This window comes from Oryctolagus cuniculus, chromosome 8 (assembly GCF_051225735.1).
Source record: "Oryctolagus cuniculus isolate XC-2025 breed Fujian yellow rabbit chromosome 8, ASM5122573v1, whole genome shotgun sequence".
Classification (NCBI taxonomy): domain Eukaryota; kingdom Metazoa; phylum Chordata; class Mammalia; order Lagomorpha; family Leporidae; genus Oryctolagus; species Oryctolagus cuniculus.
The window spans coordinates 5,011,625-5,035,625 of NC_142874.1; the positions used below are offsets into that span (position 1 = coordinate 5,011,625).

The following is a 24,001-nucleotide window of genomic DNA, read 5'->3' on the forward strand; positions in this document are numbered from 1 at the left end:
AGAATTATTATTTTAAAAATGAGGTACTATGATTTACTAAATTTGTCCAAGTCCTATGACCTACGATTGAAGTTAGAATAAACACTAGTTCAACTTATAAATGTATTTGCTGTATTGGAAATAACGTATTTCTTCTGTATATTACACCTACAGGGAACATTGCTGTTGTCCCAATTATCAAAACCATTGGTTTAGGCCTTGGAATCTTAATCTGGGGATCATTTAACGCCTTAACTGGCTGGGCAAGCTCAAGGTAACAGCGGTCAAACTGTTTAAACTCAGATTCACTACACCCTTACTCTATGTAAGGCGACAGCTAAGGGCTGGGCTTCCGGAGAGTAATAACATCTTATTCTTAATCTCCTAGGGATGACAGCTGGTAAAATACACACATCAAATATGCCACCTGTAATTATCACTCGTTCTAAATTCTTCATAAGTAGTCTAGATATTTGCCTGAAGTCTATAGCTAGGAAACAGAAGTGGGGAGAACAAGAAAGTACTGATGTTTATTTCCGCTTTCCACTGTGTGAGAGTTGATGGGTGTATCTGATGTACACTCTCACTTCATTTTCACAAATGCGTGAGGTAAACATTACCTCCTAGAAGAGTTGATACACATACACATAGGGACTGAGTCATCTGCTGAAAGCTGCAAAACTAGTGAGCCAGGATCCAAGCCTGGGCTACCAGTTCCAAGGCACACATTTGCTCTAGCTAAAGATCACAGCCATGTTTGTAAAGTTTTCCTGAAACATGCCTATGCGAGTTTCATATACTGCTATGTTCATACACTGCTTGATTCCACTCTGGTCAACCATGGACCCCATGTGTGGCAATAGTCATGTAAGATTATATCACTTAGTGATGTCTTGCTTTCTTAGACTGCATAAGTATACTCAGCAGTGTTCCCACAATGACCACATTACTTAAGTATGCGTTTCTCAGGATGTACCCTGTCATTGGTGATGCGTGACTGTGTTGTTGCTGACTGCTTTAACACTGTAATGGCAGGATTGAGCAGTTGCAAGAGATTATCTGCCCCCAAAACCTAGTATATTTTCTCTCTGGCTTTTTAAGAAAACTTTGCCAACCCCAGCTCTCCAGCTGTCTGTGCTGAATAGTAGGGTAGGTAGAAGCCTCATATGACCAACATATTTAAACCTAAATTAGTGAAAATTTGGTGACATAAAATTCTGTTTCCCGTAGTGTTAGCCATGTCTCAAGTGCTCGTAGCCACATGTGGCAGGCTACACTGTTCTGTGCAGCTACAGACTAGTTCTGTTATCACAGAACGTTCTGTTGGATTCCGTCAGCATTCAGGTTGACGCTGAAGTCGAGTTTGGGTAAAGTAGAATGGAGTGTGTCATTCTCACCTTACTTCACAGCTCTCCTTCCACTCAGAATATTATCACCACTTCTGTGTAACAAAACAGGTGGACTCATTACCCTCTAATACAGTCTTTCCTGCCCTTGACTCATGCCCCAACCTGCTTTGTATAAATGCTAGTTTTCTTTTTGTTCTTGCTCCCTTTTCTCTTGCCTTGGATGGTACAATGTGATTCTTGGTGGCTATCATGGCAATAACCAGCAAAGAAAAGAGTTTAAAGTGACTTCTAAGAATAGGGATTGTTGAACAAGACAGCATTTAGAACTATTTCAATACTGTATGAAATGCAGCCAGTTCATTAGCAGTCAGCTAACCATTTGAACTACCTCTTCCTCCTTCTTCATTAGTCTTAATAAGAAAGGGAGATTCACAAGTACATTTGCATGTATTAACATACTTAATCTTCATAACAAACCTATAAGGTAGGTCCAAGCATTAACTCCATTTTAACCATGGGAAATCGAGGCACAGAGAAGGTAAAAACCAAGCTCACAGTCAGAGAACTAGAATTTGAAACCCGGAATTTGGCCCACACTTCGTGCATGGCAACAGTATCCAATTTGATGTGACTTTGGTGTTTCAGGTTTGGCTGGTTTGGAATGGATGCAGAAGAAGTACCAAAACCACTGCTGAATTACACTGGAGCTGGGCTATCAGTAGTAAGGTATGCAGTGCTTTCTGGTGGCTTAGCTCTTCCTCCACACATTTAGAGCACTCGTTAAAGATCGGGTGGGTCTCCTCTGCCTGATTTATCCTCAGATTCTTCATTCACAGATGATCCCATATCTGCAGTCAGCAGCCCCAGCTTTGGATCTCAGAAGCTCTGAGAAATTGGGAAAATCTTTTAACTGCTTTGAAGCTCGGTTTGAAATCAGATTAGACCCCCTAAAATTTACACTGAAATGTGGCCCCTTGAAGTTCCCTAGAAATGCTATCTGGGGTGCCACATGTGCTACCGGAATTTGGGGTGCCATATGATTTCACCATGGGCTTACTACTAAATCCCCAATATTAATAACTCCGAGAAGGGGTCTTGCCTAATATTTAGATAAGAATTCTAAATACCGGCACAGATAAACGAGGCAGCATGGTACGTTTTAAACTTTTATTTAGTGAGAAAGATGCATAGGAGACTGAGAACTTTATATAAGACAGAGGTAAACAGGGGTCCATACTGAGCACCAGGAACCAGCCATGTGGAGGAGCATCTAGGCCAGGAAGCCTAGGGTGGGTGGCCTGAAGGCCATGCGCCCTGGAGGCTCAGGGCTACAGCAAGCCCGCCTCCTGGCAAGAGGCCAGGGAAAAGAGAAGGGCCGGACACACTGTGTCCCAGGCTTTTAACCCACTTCCAAAGGGGAGTGGTTAATTAATCTGATTGGCCAGTAGGCACCCAGGTGTGGCCAGGTAGGGGGGATGAGGTCACAAAGGGGCATGGCAGAAGGTCTCAGGTAGGGTGTGAGGTCACACAGGGGCATGACGAAGGCATGGTCTTCCAGCTCACAAACCTAATCTATTTTAACCTGTATGCCTGCCTACTTCAGGTTTTGTTATCTATACTATGTAGGAAAGCATAACCCATAGTTCATAAATTAGAACCAGAGGGTGCATTTTTGACAACTAAAACGTGCTCCACAAGTATTGTACTGGTTGCCTGATGGCGCTGCATAGTTATTGTTTATCTTTTCTGTTTGTTACAGTGCCCCGCCCCCTTATCCATGAGGGATACCTTCCAAAGCCCTAGGGGATCCCAGAATCTGCACAGTGCTACACCCTGTCACTTAATGTCATTTCCATATTAGCTAAGCACTTGTCACACAATTCAGTTTTAGCTTTTACGGTGGGAGGAAGAGCAGCAAAACTAGTTTGTTTCTGTTTCCTTCTTCACAATTTCACGAATAAAAAAACTGCAGTGTAGATCATAGTAATCTCAGCCTGCAGTTATTTTTCTCTTTAAGTCAAGAAGCTTTGTGTTTCCAATTAAAAGAAATACTTTGCAGTTTCTCTTTGGCATGTCTAAACTGACAGCTTCACTACTCTTATGCTCTGTGACTGAAAAAAAAAAAAAAAGGTTTACTTATTTAGTAAAGCTACAGAGAGAGTAGGAGAGAAAGAGAGAGGGAGAGAGAGATCTTCCTACTGCTGGTTCACTCCCCTAAATGGCCACAATGGCTGGGCCCAGGAGCCAGGAGCTTCTTATGGGTCTCCCACGTAGGTGGCAGGGCCCAAGCACTTAGGCCATCTTCTACTGCTTTTCCCAGGCCATCAGCGGGAAGCTGGATCAGAAGTGGAGCAGTGGGGACTTGAACTGGTACCCTGCAGGTGGCAGCCTAACCCACTTCACCACAGCACTGGCCCCCTTTGTGACTGTTTTTAAGGAAAAATAAGACTCAAACACAAGCACTGTGATACTGCAGCAGCTGCTGGGTGCCTTTGGGTGTAAGGTGTACACAAACATGTGCATACATTACACAAATGGATGATTTGTGTCCAGGCGGCACAGAATGGGATAGCATGGCATGGCATCACATTTCATCATACTACTTGGAACATTGTGCAATTTAATACTTAAAATTTGCTTATTTCTGGAATTTTCCATTTGATTTTTTCAGACCATGGTTAATCATGGATAACAGTGGGGACACCAGTACTCACCCTGTTAACTGGTTTCCACTTTGTGTCTCCCCGCTTGTTGTTGGCCCAACTAGATAAAGTCTCTCCCCTGCGAAAACTCCTACTTTTCTGAGGTATCTGGTTTTTTTTTTTTTTTTTTTTTTTTGGATCTGTGTGTGTCTAGTTGCATGTACTCTATAAATGGGATGAAAATGACCGAATCTCTATGTGGCAATGTCGTCAATAAAACCTAAAGGGAATTAGGTCACCTTAAATTTAGTCCCTTTTCCTCTCTGAACTCCATTTGTATTCCCTGTCAGTACCACACATAATGAATGGCACTGCCTGCAAAGATTTTCGTACCCTTATATTCAAAGAAAGAACAGTGTGTTTCCCTTCCTCCAGCAAGAATAGCTTTTCCCCGGCCTCATTCCGGAGCAGGAGCAGTCTCTTGTCATTGAAATGTTGCCTTAGGGAGTGGTCCCAGGCCTGTAGCCTAAGAAACAGACTACCTAGATTATTCTGAAGTAGTAGATTCTGGACACTTTTGATTAGAGGACTGTCATACAGGATTCTAGCTTTGATTAGCTCGCTCTCTGTGAAGCACTTTCTTTGTACCCAAAAGTTGTGATATGGTATGCCTTAATTTTGGCATATTATCTGGTAATTTGAGGCCTGTTTACCTAGTCGATTAGGCATTGTTTTCCATTTTCTAAAAGAAAGAGTGTACTCTTTACATTGCAAATTAATCTTTTGTTTTCACCTCTTCTGCCTATTTGTTTTTCATTTTTAAAAGAGTGTACTCTTTACAATACAAATTCATCTTTTGTTTTCTGCCTCTTCTGCCTATTTGACCTTGAGCAGATCCCTTCATTTCCCCAAGCCTTGGTTTCTTCCTCTCTAAAGAAAGGATAGCAGCAAGTTCATCAGCTGTTTTGAGGATTAAATGAAATAAAATATAAGTGCATAGAATAGTGCTAGGCATATCAGTAATGTTGTGAGTATAGTTTCCATTTATAATTATCTTCATGAGTAGGTGTTCCTGTTCAATTAATATTTCCCCTTTGGGCATGCGCTCTCCAGATTTGTGCTACGCTGTTCAGTCTTCTTGAGGAATCTTGGAGTCCAGTTTGAAGCTTGGTGTTATGGAAGTATAATGCTCCCTTCCTGTCACATGCCCAGGCTCCCTTCCATGTTGCTCTTATGGGGAGAGATCCTGCAATCTGTTCATGATTTTAACTCAAACCAGTTTTTTTCTAAAAGATGTTCATTGAATAAACTTGGAGCTTCATGGTCAGCATAAAGAAACTTGGATTATGGTTGTCTTGGTTTAGAATGTTGATTTTCTTTTTATAATTGAAATTGTTGCTTCTATCCTCTGTACACTTCATTAAAGAGTTGGTTAGATTGTATCTAGCCTTATATTTTCCCTGTTTGGCATATAAGACAAGTGCCAGTTGGTGTGTATAAGATAAACCACTCTAGGTATTTCACATAGGGGAAAATTGAACACAGGGAATTAGTTCCAAAAATGTAAGACCCAGGGAAGCAAAAGAAGGCAGGTGGCATCACCCCATTATGCAAGCACCCACACCGTGGCTGCTGTGTCTGGAGAAGGTGCCTCTGCCCTGAGCCATGGCAGCTTCTCCTGTCTTTTCCTCAGCTCTGAGCACTCCCCCCTGGCAGATCCCAGCTGCCAATAGAGCAATTTTTGTCCTCTAGGCTCTGGGTGGGAGTGGAGCTGACGCCAATACTCAGGACACTGTTTGAAACATTGCTTTAATTAAAAGAATTCTCTTACGAGGCAGAATTTTTTTTTTCAATTAAAAAATAGTAATGTGCTTCAGATTATTTTGAAAAATCTGTTTCCATTCTCTTCTCACTGAACTTGATATGCCTGGAGGGATATTTTTCTCCCATGCTTCAGCTATTCTTTCATATTATAAAGAAACTGAATGTTTTCCCTCTAGCACTAACCTGTTCTCAGGACCACAGTCTCTGAATCTAACCGTGCACCAGGCCACACATCCTGTACAGGTGCCCCAAAGTCCTGCCCTCCAGTCTTTGGGAAGATAATGTGTGGAAGGGGACTGTGTTGCACAGCACTCCACAAACACTGGGTCATTGATTCCTTTCCTTTTTTCCTTTCATTTCCTTTCCTTTTTTAAAAAACTCAATCTTTTTTAAATGAATTTATTTATTTATTTTTGAAGGCGAGAGAATCAGACGAGAGTTCTCTTCTGCTAGTCCACTATCCAGATGCTTCCAAGAGCAAGGGCTGGGTCAGTGCCTCAGGGGTGGAGGGTTTCAATCTGGGTCTCCCACTGGGGTAGCAGGGACTCAACTGCTTGAGCAATCTCATGCTGCCTTCCAGGTGTGCATTAGCAGGAAGCTGAACTGGGAAACAGAGCAGGATTCGAACCCAGGCACTCAAGTATGGGATATGGACATCCCAAGTGGTATCTTAGCCACTAAGCCAAAATGCCTGTCCCAGAATGACTGTTCTTATCCTACCCTTCCCTGCAAACTGATTAAAGGAATTACTCATAGTCACTCAAATAAAAAAACTTCAGTCATTTTTACATTTTCCTCTTTATACTTTACCCTATTTCTAATCCTATAAAATTCTTTCTGATTGTTTCAAAGTTCTTCCTCTCCCTTCCTACCCTGACACCTGCACACAACAGTGAAAACCTCACATCCAATCTCCCTGCTTCTGTTCGTGTCATTTTGCACAATGACTTGCTCCTATTTGTTATAAATCAGGTCACGTCAGTCTTTTTTTTTTTTTTTTTTAAGATTTCATTAATTTAAAAAGCAGAGTTACAAAGGGATGGGGAGAAACAGAGAGAGAGAGAGAGAGAGAGAGAGATCTTCCATCAACTGGTTCACTCCTTAAATGGCCACAGTGCCTGGGGGGCTGGGCCAGGCACTAGCTTCTGGTTCTCCCATGTGGGTGCAGGAACCCAAGGACTTGGACCATCTTCCACTGCTTTCCCAGGCACAATAGCAGGGAGCTGGATCAGAAGTGGACTGAACTGGCACCCATATAGGATATGGCTTTGCAGGTGGTGGCTTAACCTGTTATATACCACAATGCCGGCCTCTATGTCAGTCTTCTGTTTAAAACCTTTATGGCTTCTCGTTGGGTTCAGAATCAGCTTGTCTCCTTGTGGGGTTGCCCTCCGCAGTGGATACGCCCAGCGCCTCTTCTTGTGTTGTGCGTCTGTTGACCCTGGGTTATTTATCCTACCACCTCCCAGACACTTTGTTCAGCTTCAGATGCCCTCCCTGGCCACTCTTAATTCCAACTTGGATTTCCCATCCCACGCGGTATTTCCTTGATTTCTTTCTTCCAGGTTAAATGAATCGCCGTTGAACTATTACAGTTATTTTGATTTACTACTTTTTTGTTGAGATTCTCAGTCCACTTTATTATCCATCATTATTTTTATTCTCAAACTATGAGTTCCTGAAGGACAAGATCCACTTTCTTCTGTGTGTGCTGTCACCCCACCATCACCAAGAGTTTCCTCCACATGTTTGATACTGAGTAGATTCACAGTAAATACTGAATTCAGTCATCATGTGAAAACACACACACACTTTACTAATAGTATGGTGAATAAGACTGCAAACCTAGGGAAATTGGAAAGCTCAGAAATCCAGAGACGCATGCCTCATGTAAAACACTGGTTTTTAAAACTTCCCATGTTTTTGGCAACATTCATTATGGAATCTTTGCTGGTATGCTGCACTGAGCTCTTTTAAGTCTGTAGCCCTAAAAACTTTGTGATTTAGTTGCTCTTATGTCTATACACATAAAATAAATTTCATTAGCTCCTCCCAACTTACTGCCACCCACCTCTTCATGATGTAATTGGAGTAAGATTCTTACTCTTTTTTTTTTTTTAAATATTTATTTATTTGAAAGGTAGAGTTGGAGAGAGGGGGAGAGAGAGAGAGAGAGAATCTTCATTGTGTTGTTTCACTCCCCAAATGGCCTGAAGGGCTGGAGTTGGACCAGACTAAATCCAGGAACCTGGAACTCCATCTGGGATTCCCATTTGGATAGTAGGGGCATAGATACTTAGAACATTTTCCACTGCTTTCTCAAATGTGTTAACCGTGAGCTAGGTCAGACATGGAGCAGACAAGACTCAAACCAGCACTCTATGGGATGCTGGCATCATAGGCAGTGGCTTAACCACTGAGCCACAGTGCTGGCCCCTAGGGTTATTTGTGACTTCCCTGCTCCTCTGACTAGCGTTAGCCACCCAAGCTCAACACCCTTGTGTAGTCTTGATTTCTTTCCCCGGCTCAGGTCCTCCTCTCCCTCCATTTAGAACTTAAAACTCTTTACTGTCATGTTTTGAAATTTTACCATGTGCCAAAGAGTACCCTGTGCATTGTCACTTCGCTTTCATGACAGCTTTTTGATGAGGGAGTAGCTCCATTTTCTAGGTAAAAATGTTGATGTCTAGGAAGATAAAGTGAATGTTTGGAGAATCAGCTTTATCCATAGCCTTCAAATCCCTCTAACGTGTCAGTCCATATTGTTTGCTTCAGAAGTTTATACAAATTAGGCCGTTCTCACAGGATTTTGAGGGAAAGTACAGTTGCATTGCCTAACATTAACCTCAAAAATAATGTGTGCAAGTGTGCACGCGTGTATTTAATTCATTTATATGTATTCCCACATGTGCAAATCTGAGGTTTTATGCATTCATTTTTACCTGAGTGGTAATAACTACTTTGAAGGCCCTGAGAAGCTAGGAATGTGGTTCCTATCTTCTAGTCAATTAGAAAATCTTTTTTGACAGAGTTAGTGAGAGAGAGAGAGAGAAAGGTCTTCCTTTTCCGTTGGTTCATCCCCTAAATGGCCACTACAGCCAACATGCTGCACTGATCTGAAGGCAGGAGCCAGGTGCTTCCTCCTGGTCTCCCATGGGGTGCAGGTCCCAAGCACTTGGGCCATCCTCCACTGCCTTCCCGGGCGACAGCAGAGAGCTGGACTGGAAAAGGATCAACCGGGACAGAATCCAGCGCCCCAACCGGGACTAGAACCCGGAGTGCCAGCGCTGCAGGCGGAGGATTAGCCTAGTGAGCCGTGCCGCCGGCCAGAAAATCTTTGGAGAAAAAGAGATGACATAGAGTTGTGACAAATGGTCCGAACTGTGTGGTAATTGTTCTCAGTGCTGTGGGAATTCGGAAAAGAGGAAGACTGGGTGGGTCTGGGGGAATTCTCTGCACTTTCAGCACTGCAGCTTTTCCTTGGCTTGGACGTGAAGAGGAGCCTGTAATGTGTGATGGGTCCTAGACTCTGCAGTGTGAAGGAAACAAGCAAGACCAAGTCCTTGTGAAAACTGGCAGGCCTAGGAGAGTAGAGAGCTTGGAGCAGAGAGTGGTCAGGGGTAGAAGTGTATGTGGGGAGTTATGTTGGGATAGATTGGATAAAGCAGAAAGCAGATAGCTATAGAAGTCAAAGTGGAAGACAATGCAGAATCCTTCACATGTTAAAGGAAGAAAGAAACTGAACTAAGAAGCTAACTAGGAAATCAATAGTTTTTAAACAAAAACTGGGATATAGTATGTAGTACTCTGCATGTACTCATTTACTCTTTTTCAATCTATATACACCTTAAAGCATATTTTAACTTCAAACCTTTAAATTGGATTTAAAGGTATTTTTTAAAATGTCCAAAGCATACCAAACTTGTTCAAGTTTCCAAATTTACTATTTTAACACATTTTGCATGGTTCAAAAGTCAATAATAAATGGGGCATTAGTTGCGAAGATACTGGACGTGGATAGAAAGTACATTGTGAGAAAGTTGTTAAAAAGAAAAACATTATTAGGCTTACATGTGTGCTTTAATCTCTTAAGATATATCCTCATTGGGGTGAGCATTCTGCGCAGAGGTTTAGATGCCACCTGGGACACCCACATCCATTATCAGAATATTCCAGTCCCAGTTCCACTCCCAATTCAGCTTCATGCTAATGATTACCCTGGCAGGTAGCAGGTGATGGCTCAAGTCGTGGGGTCTCTTCTCTCCCTCTTGGAGTTCTTGCAATATCAGTGAATAGAGATCATCCCCATTTTTTTTTTTTTTTTACAGCTGCTTGATGTCCCATGCTTGACCATATAGGTCACCTTAACTTATAAATGGTGTACCTGTGTTGGTGGGCCTGTAGTTGGCTTGGGAGGGTCAGAAATGGACTCACCTTTAATGTCTATAGCTAGCCCCACATCTCTGGGACAAGTGCACAGCTCTGCACTCCCATCAGCTGTATGTCAGAGTGCCCTTAGAGTTAGTCCAATTAAGAATAACAGGTGACGGCCGGCACTGCGGCTCACTAGGCTAATCCTCCGCCTTGCAGCGCCAGCACACCGGGTTCTAGTCCCGGTCGGGGCGCCGGATTCTGTCCCGGTTGCCCCTCTTCCAGGCCAGCTCTCTGCTGTGGCCTGGGAGTGCAGTGGAGGATGGCCCAAGTGCTTGGGCCCTGCACCCCATGGGAGACCAGGAAAAGCCCCTGGCTTCTGCCATCGGATCAGCGTGGTGCGCTGGCCGCGGCGGCCATTGGAGGGTGAACCAACAGCAAAGGAAGACCTTTCTCTCTTTCTCTCTCTCACTGTCCACTCTGCCTGTCAAAAAAAAAAAAAAGAAAAAAAAAGAAAAGAAAGAAAAAGATGAATACGTATGTGGCAATGAAGCAAGATGAGAGAAATGGAGGACAATTGCAGTTCTGAAGAAATGGCAGGGCCACTGCAGGTGCAGTTTGGAAACCATCATCCAATCATTAGGACTTGATTTTTTAAGTTGTGTTTTCTCTTAAACATTAGGCAGCTTGATATGAACCAACGCTAGGATAAATATCACTGAAATTTTATTTTCCTTACAGTGCTTTCATATTTTTGTTCATCAAAAGTGAAATACCGAATAACACGTGTTCCGTGGATACCACACCACTAATAGCAGAGCATGTGAGTATAGTACAAGAGAAACTTTACTTGATGCATAACATTAGGATTTGAAACATAGGTGAGAAGACAGTGTTTTCTTGTCACTTGTGGCCTTGTGAAATATCTTAGCATATTTATTATGTCTAGATCTGTGTGGCCCTCAGTATTTCCACAGTGGAACTGTTCAGCACGCCCAGAGGTTTGTTTATTTTTATTGAGTATATTTAGGTATACAGCTCCATGTTTTGGAATGATGTAAGGATTTCTGCAGAAGGGGACTGTGCAAGTAAGTTTAGAAGGAAGGAGGAAGGAGGTGTTCAGGTAGGCTGGAGGAAGGAACAGACCAGGAAGCCAATGAAAGAGTGAGTGAAGTCAGGTGAGGGTACAGTTGAGTTTTGTTTTCTTCCTGTTTCTCTTTTCTGCCATATCCTGATCAGCTCAGAGGTGAAGAAAGGCCACTGTTTTGGTCTTGAGGAGTCTAAATTTTTCGGGAATAGCTAAGATGAACTAACTGGGGACATGGGTGTCAGCAAGACATGCACAGAAGTGATTCCAGGGCAAACCCCAGGCCATGAATGCAGACTCTGGTCCTTCCTGCCACCAGTGACCTTCTGCCTGCCTTGGGCCTGGTGCTGTCTGGCTGCTCTCTGAATCATGCCCACCCCCCGCCCAGTCCCACTGAGGGACTGCCTCCTGGCACGGTGCTGCCTCTACTCCTTACGTCAAGGTTAGCATTTCTTTCTCTTTTCCTTCTTCTTCTATCAAAACTTTCACCTAGGATGACTGAAACTTGAAATTGACATGAAAATTGAATGAGAAGTGGGTGTTTGGACAGAAGTTAAGACACTGCTTTAGACACCCACATCCCATATGTGAGTGCCCAGGTCCAGAGTTCCAACTCAGCTTCTAATCCCAGCTTCTTGCTAATGTGCACCCTGGGAGACAGCAAGGTGATGGCCTAAGTGCTTGGGTCCCTGCCACGCGTTTGGAAGACCTGGATTGAGTTGCAGGCTCCTGGTTCTGGGCTGACCCAACCCTGGCTATGGTAGGCATTTGGAGAGTGAACCAGCAGAAGGAAGATCTCTCTGGCTGTTTCTCTCCCTCTCTCTCTCCCTTCTTCCCTCTCTCTCTCTCTCCATCTCTCTCTCTCTCGTGTGTGTGTGTGTGTGTGTGTGTGTGTGCATGCACGTGCACACATGTACCTTTAGAATAAAATGAAAATAATTAAAAATAATTTTAAACATTGAATAATTTGCTTAAATGTAAGAGAGAAAAGTATTTTAACCCATAGATAGCTCTCATCTGGGAAATCATTCAAGGAGAATGGGAGTGGGAGAAGTTCCTAGTGTCCTTTGCCTACTTTGGAGATCAGATACCTTGTGACCAATCTCCATTCAAACAAAGGGAGAAATATAAATACAAGTGCATGTAATACATGCAGTGGGGTAACTGCCTTGGATTGTCTAGGCAGGGTGGAAGGATATAAGCTAAGTTTAAAGTTACAGAAACAGCATGATAGGTTAGTATGCAACCATCAACCGTGAGCTTCTTACCATGAAATAAAACATTACCAAAGTAAAGCTTGACTTAGCACATAACAGATACTTCATATCTAGCTTCCCATCTGTTAAAAAACAGTAAGAGCATGTTATCGGGACTACTTAATAAGAGGCACAAAAGATTGCTTTCCATGGTACAAATATAATGAATTTGCTCATGTTTTTTCCTGACTCAGAATATTAGCCCCATCTTGAAACATGGCTGGAAATGTTTAATTCACTATTTAAGGAAAAGAAAAAAGTATAAAAAGGCTCATTGATTTAAAGCATTCCAGTATAGGAGAATCTGGGTGTTTTGTAGTTCTAATTTCTCTACAGATTATTAAAACATGCAAACAAAATACAATTATTAGTAACTTTTGTTAGATTTAATAGGTGTAGCAAAATAGCCAAAAAATAGTGAAGTAGTTAAATAGAACGCTGTCCAACTGCCAAACCATTGTGAATTAAAGAGGAACAGAATCAGAAATGTTTGATTCTAAAGACAGCAAGATTAAATAGTTGTATTCTAAAGATTTATTTATCTATTCAGTTATTTTAAAGAGATCTTCCATCTGCTGATTTACTCCTCCAAATGCCTGCAATGGCTGGGATTGTGCCAGGCTGAAACCAGGAGCTAGAAATAGCATCTGGGTCTCCCATGTGGGTGGCAAGAACTCAAGCACTTGAGCCATCATCCCCTGCTTCTCAGGTGCATTAGCAATGAGCTGGATCGGAAGCTGAGTTTGCAGGCATCCCAGGCAGCCTTTTAACTCTCTGCCCCAATGTGTTTGTATTTTAGAGGATGTTTACAAGAGGAGACAGATACTTTGGGAATCTTTTTGTCACCAGTGTGATTAACTGAATGTTCTTTTCGGTTTGTGTGACTGTTCCTAACAGGTGATCAACACAGCTCAAGATTCCTGTCCCAGTGATTCCAGTGACTCCTGGGTGGATAAGCTGTCTACAGTTCACCGCCGCCTAGTGTAAGGAGCAGTTACTTCTCTCTGTTATTGTTTCATATCTGATGAAGGCAGGGGTTACTGGAGTGAAGTGATGGCCATCTGAGTTCAAAAAATGGTAATCCAAGCTTTGATTTCTAGCCCCATAGAGTCAAGTTGCTCTTTCCCCTACTAAGTTTTTGGTACAAAGGTCCCTGAGCCACTTCAAGGAAAGCTAAGTCAAGGTGGCCTGGCCTCTAACCAATAAACAGATGACAGAAGCAAAATCATTTTGCAGAACTTTTGTGCCCAAAATGAAAGAGATGGTGTAATGACCAAAAAGCTCTCGGTAGTCACAAATTGGTGATGCGTTTCTGCAGTGCTGTACTGCCCAGCCGGCCTGCCCTACTCTGGGGGGTCCTCTGCTCACGTGGCAGACAAGTATATAATCCCAAGACATACGTTGTCAAATACAGTAGAATATTTGGTATCTGTGTGAGTTCTGTCTCATTGTCCATAAGGACTTAACCAATGAGTTGAGTTAGGCTCAATTTCAGTCCCTCTATTTCAGGGTGCTGATTTTGGTTTGTTTGTTTATTTCTTGGACTACAAAAATAATATGAAAATGCACAAAAGTTAGATTTTACATTTGGTGGCTACTTTAACCTTTATGTGCTGACACATTCTTTCGACTCAAGGATATAAAGCATTTCCTTTCTGAGTGTACATACTGTTTTCACAGTGGGCAAGAGGTAGTTCCTGGTGCACTGTATTCAACAAATACTTGAATGAATGAACTACCAAGAAACAAGCTTTGGAAGAAAGCAGTATGTTGCAGGATTTGCACAATAAAATAAATCTTTCCAAAAAATGAATTTTTTCAGACTTTTTTTTCACAAAGCACTTCCTCCATTAGAGGAGTGTTTGTTAATCAGTCAATCTATATAGCATGTATATACTATCTACACACACACACACACACACACACGTAGGTCTTAAGTTTGGTCTTATGTGTGAGACATTCCAGGACAGCGAAGGCCAGGTTCTCATGATGCAGGAATTCCCAGTGTTGGAAGAACACACTGTCCTGGCAGCCTGTGACTTCTCATAGACTTATTCCTCAAATGAGACTGATCATGTTAAGATTCGTTACATGAGAAGTAATAAGTTGGCTAAGAATTTGCTTTTAAGCTTAAAAAGGTAGAGTTTTTTGCCTAAAATTGTTTCCTGTTTCATATTACTGTCCTTTGTGTGAAGTCTAAGTGATTGTTCTAAAATATCAGTCACCCCGCCAAGCCACCCCACAATGTCACTGGAAGTGCTTGCTTCAAGCAGATGTGGGCTAAGTCTGAGAAATCAGCAAGACCCCGGTACTTAGAATAGAACATTTTCTTCTGATAAAAAAGGAAATTTTCATCTGAGGTATGCAGATTATTTGATTGATCACCACTTTGTCTTCAGCAGGCCATAGTCAGATAAGATATGGGCAGGCTGTGGATGTCCATAGTCTGGAACAAAAGTGAATTTAACACTTAGTCTATCCTAGTTCTGTTCTAGGTGCTTTTTTTTTTTTTTGACAGGCAGAGTGGACAGTGAGAGAGAGAGACAGAGAGAAAAGTCTTCCTTTTGCCGTTGGTTCACCCTCCAATGGCCGCCGCGGCCAGCGCGCTGCAGCCTGCGCACCGCGCTAATCCGATGGCAGGAGCCAGGTGCTTCTCCTGGTCTCCCATGGGGTGCAGGGCCCAAGCATTTGGGCCATCCTCCACTGCACTCCCTGGCCACAGCAGAGAGCTGGCCTGGAAGAGGGGCAACCGGGGCAGAATCCGGCGCCCTGACCGGGACTAGAACCCGGTGTGCCAGCGCCGCAAGGTGGAGGATTAGCCTACTGAGCCGCGGCGCCGGCCTTCTAGGTGCTTTTAAAAAATGCATAGAGCATGGTATCACTTTGCAAAATAGTTCATGTAATGAGATCGCTGGGTATATTGTAGAATATATAATATAAAGGTAGCAAAATTCTTACTAGTGAAATGACAGTTTTTTAGAGATTTATTTTTTATTTATTTGAAATGCAAAGTTAACACAGAGAGAAGGAGAGGCAGAGAGAGAGAGAAAGAAGTGTCTTCCTTCTGGTGGGTTACTCCCCAGTGGGCTGTAACAGCAGAGCTGCACCAATCCAAAGCCAGGAGCTTCTTCCCAGTCTCCCATGTGGGTGCAGGGGCCCAAGGACTTGGGCCATCTTCTACTGCTTTCCCAGGTCATAGCAGAGAGCTGGATCGGAAGTGGAGCAGCCAGGTCTCGAACCTGCACGCCCCATGGGATGCCAGCATTTCAGGCCAGGGCGTTAACCCACTGCGCCACTGCCAGCACCACGTGTAATGACAACTTACAAAGATACTCCATTATCACATCTGTAAATCCTGTCTTTCCAAAATTAGACAGTGGAACTGACGCAGCCCTTCTAATCGGGATGCCATTGTGTGATTACAGGTATTTCTTTGACTTCTGTCAGTTGCAGAGCTTGAGATAAATGGGTGGTTTCTGCTTACTACTTGTGATTTGCATTTTGAACCTTGCGTTAGTTGTGAGTCCATTTGTGAATTAGCCAGAAATACTGCCTTGAGCCAATACTCATAATGATTTCATTATCTCTCAAGAGGTTGCAGTCTGGCCGTGATATCTGGAGTACTCTATGGGTCTACATTTGTGCCAATCATTTATATCAAGGACCACAGCAAAAGAAATGATAGCACGTATGCAGGGGCAAGCCAGTATGGTAAGGGCAAATAATCATTTTACTTTGTAAACAATCTCGTTGTTACCATTTTCATAGAAATGTATAAGAATTATGATAATAGTAAATATTGGTATGTAGATTTCATCTTTTTCATTGTGAGCAGTGAAATGGAAAGGCATTGAAAACTAAAATTAATAAAGGACTGTTGGAGTGTTTTCTGGAGATTTTTAACATGTACTTACAATGACTTTAGTCAGGATTCATTTTAGCCATGTGGTCAGAGTGCATGGTTTCTTACTTTCCAATAAGATTTGGAGACTATTTTGCATTTAGATAATCTCTGAGCTAATATGTATTCTACTCTTTTAGAATAGGTTAAGGTGCCTAGCATAAAACTAACTTCAAGTAAAGGTCAAAGTCTAGCCTTACTAAGATCAAAGTAGAACCCTATTTAGCCAGAGAATATTATTTTTCAAGCACAGCACAGTGCATTGGAAAGCCCAACGTAATGCTTCCTGATAGCATCTTAGATTCCAGTGACAGAAGTAATCCCTCAGCAGTAAACTCATCACTGGGCGCAGTGCCTTGTCCAGGCTCCCATGGAGTTGAAAGAAGGGCTGCTCTGAGGGTTCTCGAGTTGTGTAGAAACACGGCTGACACGCATGAAATGGCAGGAGAATGAGTTCACGGATGAGACAGAGTTCAGAGTCTGAAGGGTGAAAGTCACAAGGGGAAAATTGATGAAGAAATTGAGATTTGAAATTGGCTCAAAGAGAGGGGTAGACTTTGAGTAGCTGCCACGGTTCCCTTCATCATTTTTATATCTAGCCCCGTGCATAGTACTTATGTCTTTTATTCACATCTTTCTTTTGTTTTTATACAAATAATTTTTATTAGTTTTTATTGACTAATAGAGAATAGATTTCATAGATGTAATTCCAAGAATACAACAATACTTCCCTCCCTCTCTCCTCCTTCCTTTCTTTCCTTTTTGTGTTCTACATGTTTGTAATAACAGACTTTCAACTTTACAATCACAGGCTCAAATACTTTTTGCATATTTAGCCTTTTCATTTTTAAAATATTATAACTAACAAAAAGATGATTACATGAGAGAAATTAAAATAGAAGGGAAAACAAGAGTGAAGAAATAAATAGTAACCATGAGTGAATCTAAAAACTTATACACTTTCTAAAAATGAGTCATAAATTTGGTTCTCAGATATCTTACAGCCAAAAGGGGTATCAAACGAGTCCCACAATCCAGTGAATACAAGAGAACAACAACTGATTGTTCAGGAGTAAAGTTGTTCTTGGTACTGGGGCATAATAAACAGTATCTTCAACAATCTCATTGCATAGATAGAACAATGAGTTCTTGGAGTTCTTTTTTATGGCACCGCTGAATGTACTCATTTATTCTAGTTTATTCAAAAATAGTTTTAGGAAGAAATTTTAGGAAGGAAATTATTTTTATTTCATTTATTTAACAAATACATATATAATATGTGTCCTTTTCTTTTCTTTCTTTTTTTTTTTTTTTTTTGACAGGCAGAGTAGACAGTGAGAGAGAGAGACAGAGAGAAAGGTCTTCCTTTGCCGTTGGTTCACCCTCCAATGGCCGCCTGGCTGGCGCACTGCGCTGATCCGATGGCAGGAGCCAGGAGCCAAGTGCTTTTCCTGGTCTCCCATGGGGTGCAGGGCCCAAGCACCTGGGCCATCCTCCACTGCACTCCCTGGCCACAGCAGAGAGCTGGCCTGGAAGAGGGGCAACCGGGACAGAATCCGGCGCCCCAACCGGGACTAGAACCCGGTGTGCTGGCGCCGCTAGGCGGAGGATTAGCCTAGTGAGCCGCGGCGCCAGCCATATGTGTCCTTTTCTAAGCACTTTACAAATACTGACTCAGTTAACCATCGTAGTAACTGATACCATTATTTTTCTCTTTTACAACTGAAAAAGTTAATAGAGGGAGATTTTAGGTAATTTGCCTGCATCCCAAATTTAGTGAGTCATGTAAGGAGGCATCACACCAGGCAGCTGAGGGGGAGGGTGGTTTAATTACCATGCTATTCTCCTTTCTTGTGGTCCATATCTAGATGTATTGTTCTTAGGGGGCGATACAAAAGTAAAATTGAAGAGTCAGAGAATAAACAAAAACTCTTTGTGCTTTAGTTTGCCTCCCTAAGCATAGGCAGTCTTCTTGGTCAAAATCTTGGATGGCAGAAACATTGAGTGCAATGTAGCTTCCCAGCCAAGAAGCTACACTACACCCATGTGTGTGACCAGAGGACCACCAGCTTAAATGGGCAGGCAGCGTGGCTGGTTTCTCAGAGACTGGGCCAGTGTCATGTGCTGTTAGCTTACGCAAACAATTGAGTAAAACTTTTGGAGTAACTTCCTGGATCTTTCTGTGTAGTTGTCAACTGCAGCAGAAATGCTGGTCTCCACATTGATCAATAACCACGTGAAACTGCACACCAAAATACTTTGAAGCTATACCCCCACTGCAGTACAACTGCTGCATTTATTAGCAAAAGTAGATCTGCAGACCTGTTCTTAAAAGGGAGATAGTAACATCACAGGCACAGAATGCTCGTAGTGTCTTATTCAGCGTTCCAAGATGGTCATAAAATCTAGCCTTTTAGATCTGATCATAGTAACCGATTTACTGCCTAGCATTTCTAGGTTTTAAATATGTTAATTTTGCCATATGAACAGAAATATAAACTAGAGTGACGAAATATAATTAATAGTTCCTTTACTTTTATATTAGTTTTGATGAGTTTGTTTTATTTTCAGAAATCTAAGTGTATCTGAAATGGTTAAAGTGATGTGTGAGTTACGTATTCTGTGTTTTCAGATTTGGACTATGTGTTTGCACACTTCAGTGGCATCTTTCTCACAAGTACAGTCTACTTTCTGGCTTACTGTGTAGTCATGAAAAATAGTCCTAAACTGTATCCTGAAGCAGTCTTACCAGGTAAGACTATTTCCTGCAGAAACTCGTCACACTGTGAAAGTATTATCCTGTACTTACTTAGCTTGAATAATTCTAAGTGTCCATTCCCTTAATTGCTATGGCACAGTTCACCATCAAATATGAAGAATTTAAAAACCAGGAACTGGATATGAAATGTTAGTCATTATTCAAAAGCTTAATTTTTTTTAAGATTTATTTTATTTATTTGAAAGATAGTTACAGAAAGAGGTAGAGCCAGAGAGAGACAGAGGTCTTCCATTCTGCTGGTTCACTCCCCAGATGACTGCAATAGCCAGAGCTGAGCTGATCCAAAGGCAGAAGCCAGGAGCCAGGAGCCAGGAGCTTCCTCTGGGTCTTCCACATGGGTTCAGGGGCCCAAGGACATGGGCCATCCTCTATTGCTTTCCCAGGCCACAGCAGACAGCTGGATCGGAAGAGAAGCAGCTGAAACTCGAACCAGCGCCCATATGGGATGCCGGCACCGCAGGCTGGGGCTTTAACCTGCTGTGCCACAGTGCCAGCCCCCAAAAGCTTAAATTTAAGCAGCAGTTAATCTCAGATCTTTTCCTGTGCTGACACATCTTCTATATTAAGCATCAATCTTTAGTATTTGTTTTTCACTATCTAAGGATTCATATTAGAAGTCAGGATCCTGAGACTTTATAAGAAAAAGTATCAAAAAATAAGAATCTTTAGTCACGTAGGAAAACCATTTATCCCGAAATAAGAAGATATTGTTATACAATTTAAAAGAGGTGTGAATTAAATTTTTTTGTACTTAGTCAATCCATTAGTAGTTGCTAATTTAAAAAAAAATTACTCAGGGATAGCCTTTAGGCTATATCTGAGTGTCTAGGTTCACGTCTTGGCTCCATTTCCAATCCAGTCTGCCTGAAGATGTACACACTGGGAAGCAGCATTGATGGCTCAAGTGTTTGTGTTCCTGCCATCTATGTGGGAGACCCAGATTGAGTTCCAGTCTCCCAACTTTGGCTTAGCCTTGTCCTGGCTGTTGTGAGCATTTGGAGAGTGACCAGTTGATGGAAGATCTCTCTGTTCTCTCTATGTGTCTCAAGTAAAATGAAAATAAGTAATTGTTTTAAATCCTGGTTTAGGAATATAGGTCTACAAGTAATCTTTTTTTTTTTTTTTTTTTTCTGACAGGCAGAGTTAGACAGTGAGAGAGAGAGAGGTCTTCCTTTTCCATTGGTTCACCCCCCCAATGGCTGCTGCGGCCAGCGCACCGCGCTGATCGAAAGCCAGGAGCCAGGTGCTTCTCCTGGTCTCCCATGCAAGTGCAGGGCCCAAGGACTTGGGCCATCCTCCACTGCCTTCCCGGGCCACAGCAGAGAGCTGGACTGGAAGAGGAGCAACCAGGACAGAATCCAGCGCCCTGACTGGGACTAGAACCCGGGGTGCCGGCGCCACAGGTGGAGGATTAGCCTAGTGAGCTGCAGCACCGGCCTACAAGTAATTTTTTTAAAGAATAAAATAAAGCATAAGTCAGATTTATTTTGAATGCTTGATTGATTGATACTAAAGTGTGCCATCTTTTATGGTAGAATACTTACTGAGTAGCTAAAGTATTGGGAGATTTTCAGCTGGTATTTTCACTTAAATACTAGTGTTTTTTCCCTTAGCTTAGAATGATACATAGATTAACATGAAGCTCTTCCTATGTCTTTAGAGTGAATGGTACTTGCAGATGTCATTCAGACCTAAGATCTAGTGGCTTCCCTAGGCCTGTGTTTACCACCCAGTCTCTACTTCAGCCACTCTAAAGGGGACTTTATTTAATGTCAGTGAAGTGGAAGGATCGATCATTCCACCCATAGGAGTCAAGGGCGGGAAAATTATTTGGTTTCTAAAATGACTATAAAACACAGTTCAAAACCCATGCTGGCCACCATTGTGGGTAGGAATGCGTTCTTCCCCGCACTTTGATCTTCTGCTGTAGAAAGTGTGAATCTGTCCTGTGAGGAGTGCAGTTTGTAAATGTGTCCTGTCTGTGGGTGTTGCAGGCTTCCTGTCGGGAGTGCTCTGGGCGATAGCCACCTGCTGTTGGTTCATAGCTAATCACTCTCTAAGTGCCGTGGTCAGCTTTCCAATCATCACTGCTGTGAGTAGCTGAATTGTTTCTTCCAAATGTTTGTTCTTCAAAGGTAAAGCTAATTTTCTGGAGGCATTCCTAGAACCACTGAGGGCTGTCATGAGTCTGAGTTTTCAGCAGTACGAGGAGTAGAACAGGTGCAGGTAGATAAACTAACAAACACTCATCTTCATCGCATTGACTGCTCAGGAACACTTCTTATCTCATTTTAATGGGCTTATTGATAATAAGCTGTAATATCCCTGTAGATCACTGTTTGATAATTTTGCCTAGTGTCATGTTGCGTACATGGAAGGGGTAGGAGTTTTGGCCTAGAGTTCAAGATGCCACTGGGACAGTCGCATCCTGTATCGGAATGCCTGGGTTGGAATTCCGCTGTCCTCCCAGTTCAGGGCACTGCTAATGTGCACAGTGGGAAGCAGCGTGATGCTGCTGGTTTCTTCCCATAGAAGTTGGAGACCTGGATTGAGTTCCTGGCTCCCGGCTTCAGCTTGGCCCAGCCTCAGTCATTGCGGGCATCTGGGGAGTAGACCAGTGGTTGGGAGTTCACACTCTCTCTCTCTAGTTTCTGTCTCAGCCCCTACACCTTTCAAATAAATAAACATATTTTTAAATGTTTAACATTCAAGAAAAATGTATATCATGAAAAAACTAAATATTGAAATTCAGTTTTTTTCACCAAAATAAACTTACTTCTCTTTTAATTCTAATTTCCACAGATGTTTTGAAGTACCCTTATATTTGCTAGTTATAACAGAGTTAATATGAATTTATATAATAGTTTATAAATATAAAAATGTTTTTGGTCCTTCAAAAAATACATGGAAAATTTTCAAAATTGTATTTTGATGCAAAATAAAGAGATTGATGCATAGTTTTCTCATGATACTCATTCTACATGAACTTTTTGAAGATCCCTCATATCACTACACTTGGATCTCATGACAACCTTGAGAGATTGAAAGTACTTTAGACTGCCTGAGAAAGCACTAAGGGACTGTCTCTGGTAATACTGTTTATCATGGAGTATGTCATATTAATTTGCTTCATCTGATTTTTTAGGTACCAGTTATATAAATGTAATCAGGTAACAAAAAACCGGAAGTGTTTCCTTTCGCAGGATAGGTAGTGACAGGATTATCCCAATTTTAAAGATTTATTTATTTATTTGAAAGGCAGAGTTACAAAGAGGCAGAGGCAGAGAGAGAGAAATCTTCCATCCACTTGTCCACTCCCCAAATGGCCGCAGTGAATGGAGCTGGGCCATTCCGAAGCCAGGAGCCAAGAGCTTCTTCGTAAGGAAATGGAGGCAATAGCTAAGAGCATTGTCCCAAATCACACAGAGTGGAGATCTAAAGACTCCTGCTGAGTGTCCAGTACCCCAGGCTACTTTCTGCCATCAGCATGGCATCCAGTTTAGAATTTGTTTCAGGTCATTACGATACTGGACTGATCCGTACTTCCAGGAGCTGCTTCAGTGGTGGGGTGGGCTTTTATGTCTACCACAGACATCTTACACTGCCCACCAGCTGCTTACCTGCATCCCCTGCTTCCTAAGTCACATCACAGAATTTGCCTGAAATGTTTTAGTAGCACACCTGTGCAAACCTAGAAAACTGGTTTTTTAAAAAACATATTGTCTACTTTAGAAAGCTTAGCATTTGAAGATTTATTTATGTATTTGAAAGAGTTACGGAGAGAAAGGAAGATAAAGAGAGAGATCTTCCATCCACTGGTTCACTCCCCAGATGGCCACAACAGGCAGGGCAGGCCCAGGCCAAAGCCAAGAGCCCAGAGCTTCTTCCAGGTCTCCCGCATGGGTGGCAGGAGCCCAAGCACTTGGGCCACCTTCTGTCTCTTTTCTCAAGCCATTAACAGGGAGCTGGATTGGAAGTGGAGCAACCGGAACGTGAACTGGTGCCCTTATGGGATGCTGGTGTCCGAGTTGGCAGCTTTATCCAATACACCACCACTCTGGACCCAAAGTTTGATTTATACTCTGGGTTTGAAAAAGTATGTTTTTTACTGTTGTAGTGTGCTTATTAAACAGTTTTCACATGTAACTGAAGTCAAATAATACAGAGATTTAAAAATTTAAATAGCCCACATTTTTGACATTCTTAATCCCCATCGAGGGAGAATGTCCAAATCTAGCAAATTCTAAGGAATATCTTTAGGTCCACGGTCCTTATAATTAGAATGGCAAAGGAACCAAATTCTTTCCAAGAAGGATTTTTGTTGTCCATCATTTCAAGACTATTTAATGTTAAATGTGGAAAGAAAGGGGCCGGCATTGCAGCGTTGTGGCATAGAGAGTAAAGCCGCCACCTGTGTTGCCAGCATCCCATATAGGCTCCAGTTCATGTCCTGGCGGCTCTGCTTTTAATTCACTTCCCTGCTAATGGCCTGGGGAAAACAGCGGAGGATGGCCCATGTTTGGGCCCCTGCACCCATTTGGGAGACCCGAATGAAGCTCCTGGCTCCTGGCCTTGGCCTGGCCCCATCTCTGGCTGTTGTGGCCATCTGGGGAGTAAACCAGCCAATGGAAGATCTCTTTCTTTTTCTGTAACTTTGAATTTAAAAAAGAAAATATAACAGGCAATTAGGTATCATGTTTACCTGTAAGTATTATTAAAGTCATGCAGTCACTCAAGAATTTTTGTCTTTAATAATTCACTTCCCTAGGAGAAGGAGGAGGGAAAAGGGTGGGAGTTGGGGTGGGAAGAATTT

General features: G+C 42.4%; 1 protein-coding gene across 20 annotated transcripts in view; it reads left to right on the top strand.

Moving 5' to 3' along the window:
- Window positions 1–24,001, top strand: part of TMEM144 (transmembrane protein 144) — a 43,046-nt gene that overhangs the window by 9,547 nt on the left and 9,498 nt on the right. For 13 of the 20 annotated variants that reach the window (XR_016211536.1, XR_016211538.1, XR_016211533.1 and 10 more), the window contains 7 exons: window positions 154–253; window positions 1,974–2,054; window positions 10,907–10,988; window positions 13,406–13,491; window positions 16,101–16,219; window positions 19,042–19,161; window positions 21,183–21,280. Coding sequence is in view for 11 of the 20 variants with exons in the window: in XM_089301860.1 (XP_089157986.1) it covers window positions 154–253; window positions 1,974–2,054; window positions 10,907–10,988; window positions 13,406–13,491; window positions 16,101–16,219; window positions 19,042–19,161; window positions 21,183–21,280 (686 nt within the window). In the remaining 9 variants the exon portion in view is untranslated. Of the gene's footprint in view, window positions 1–153; window positions 254–1,973; window positions 2,055–3,648; window positions 3,958–3,999; window positions 4,135–5,083; window positions 5,293–7,359; window positions 7,822–10,906; window positions 10,989–13,405; window positions 13,492–16,100; window positions 16,220–19,041; window positions 19,162–21,182; window positions 21,281–24,001 lie in introns of those variants that run through there. The other 7 variants (XR_016211539.1, XM_089301858.1, XR_016211541.1 and 4 more) reach the window with 6 other exon arrangements.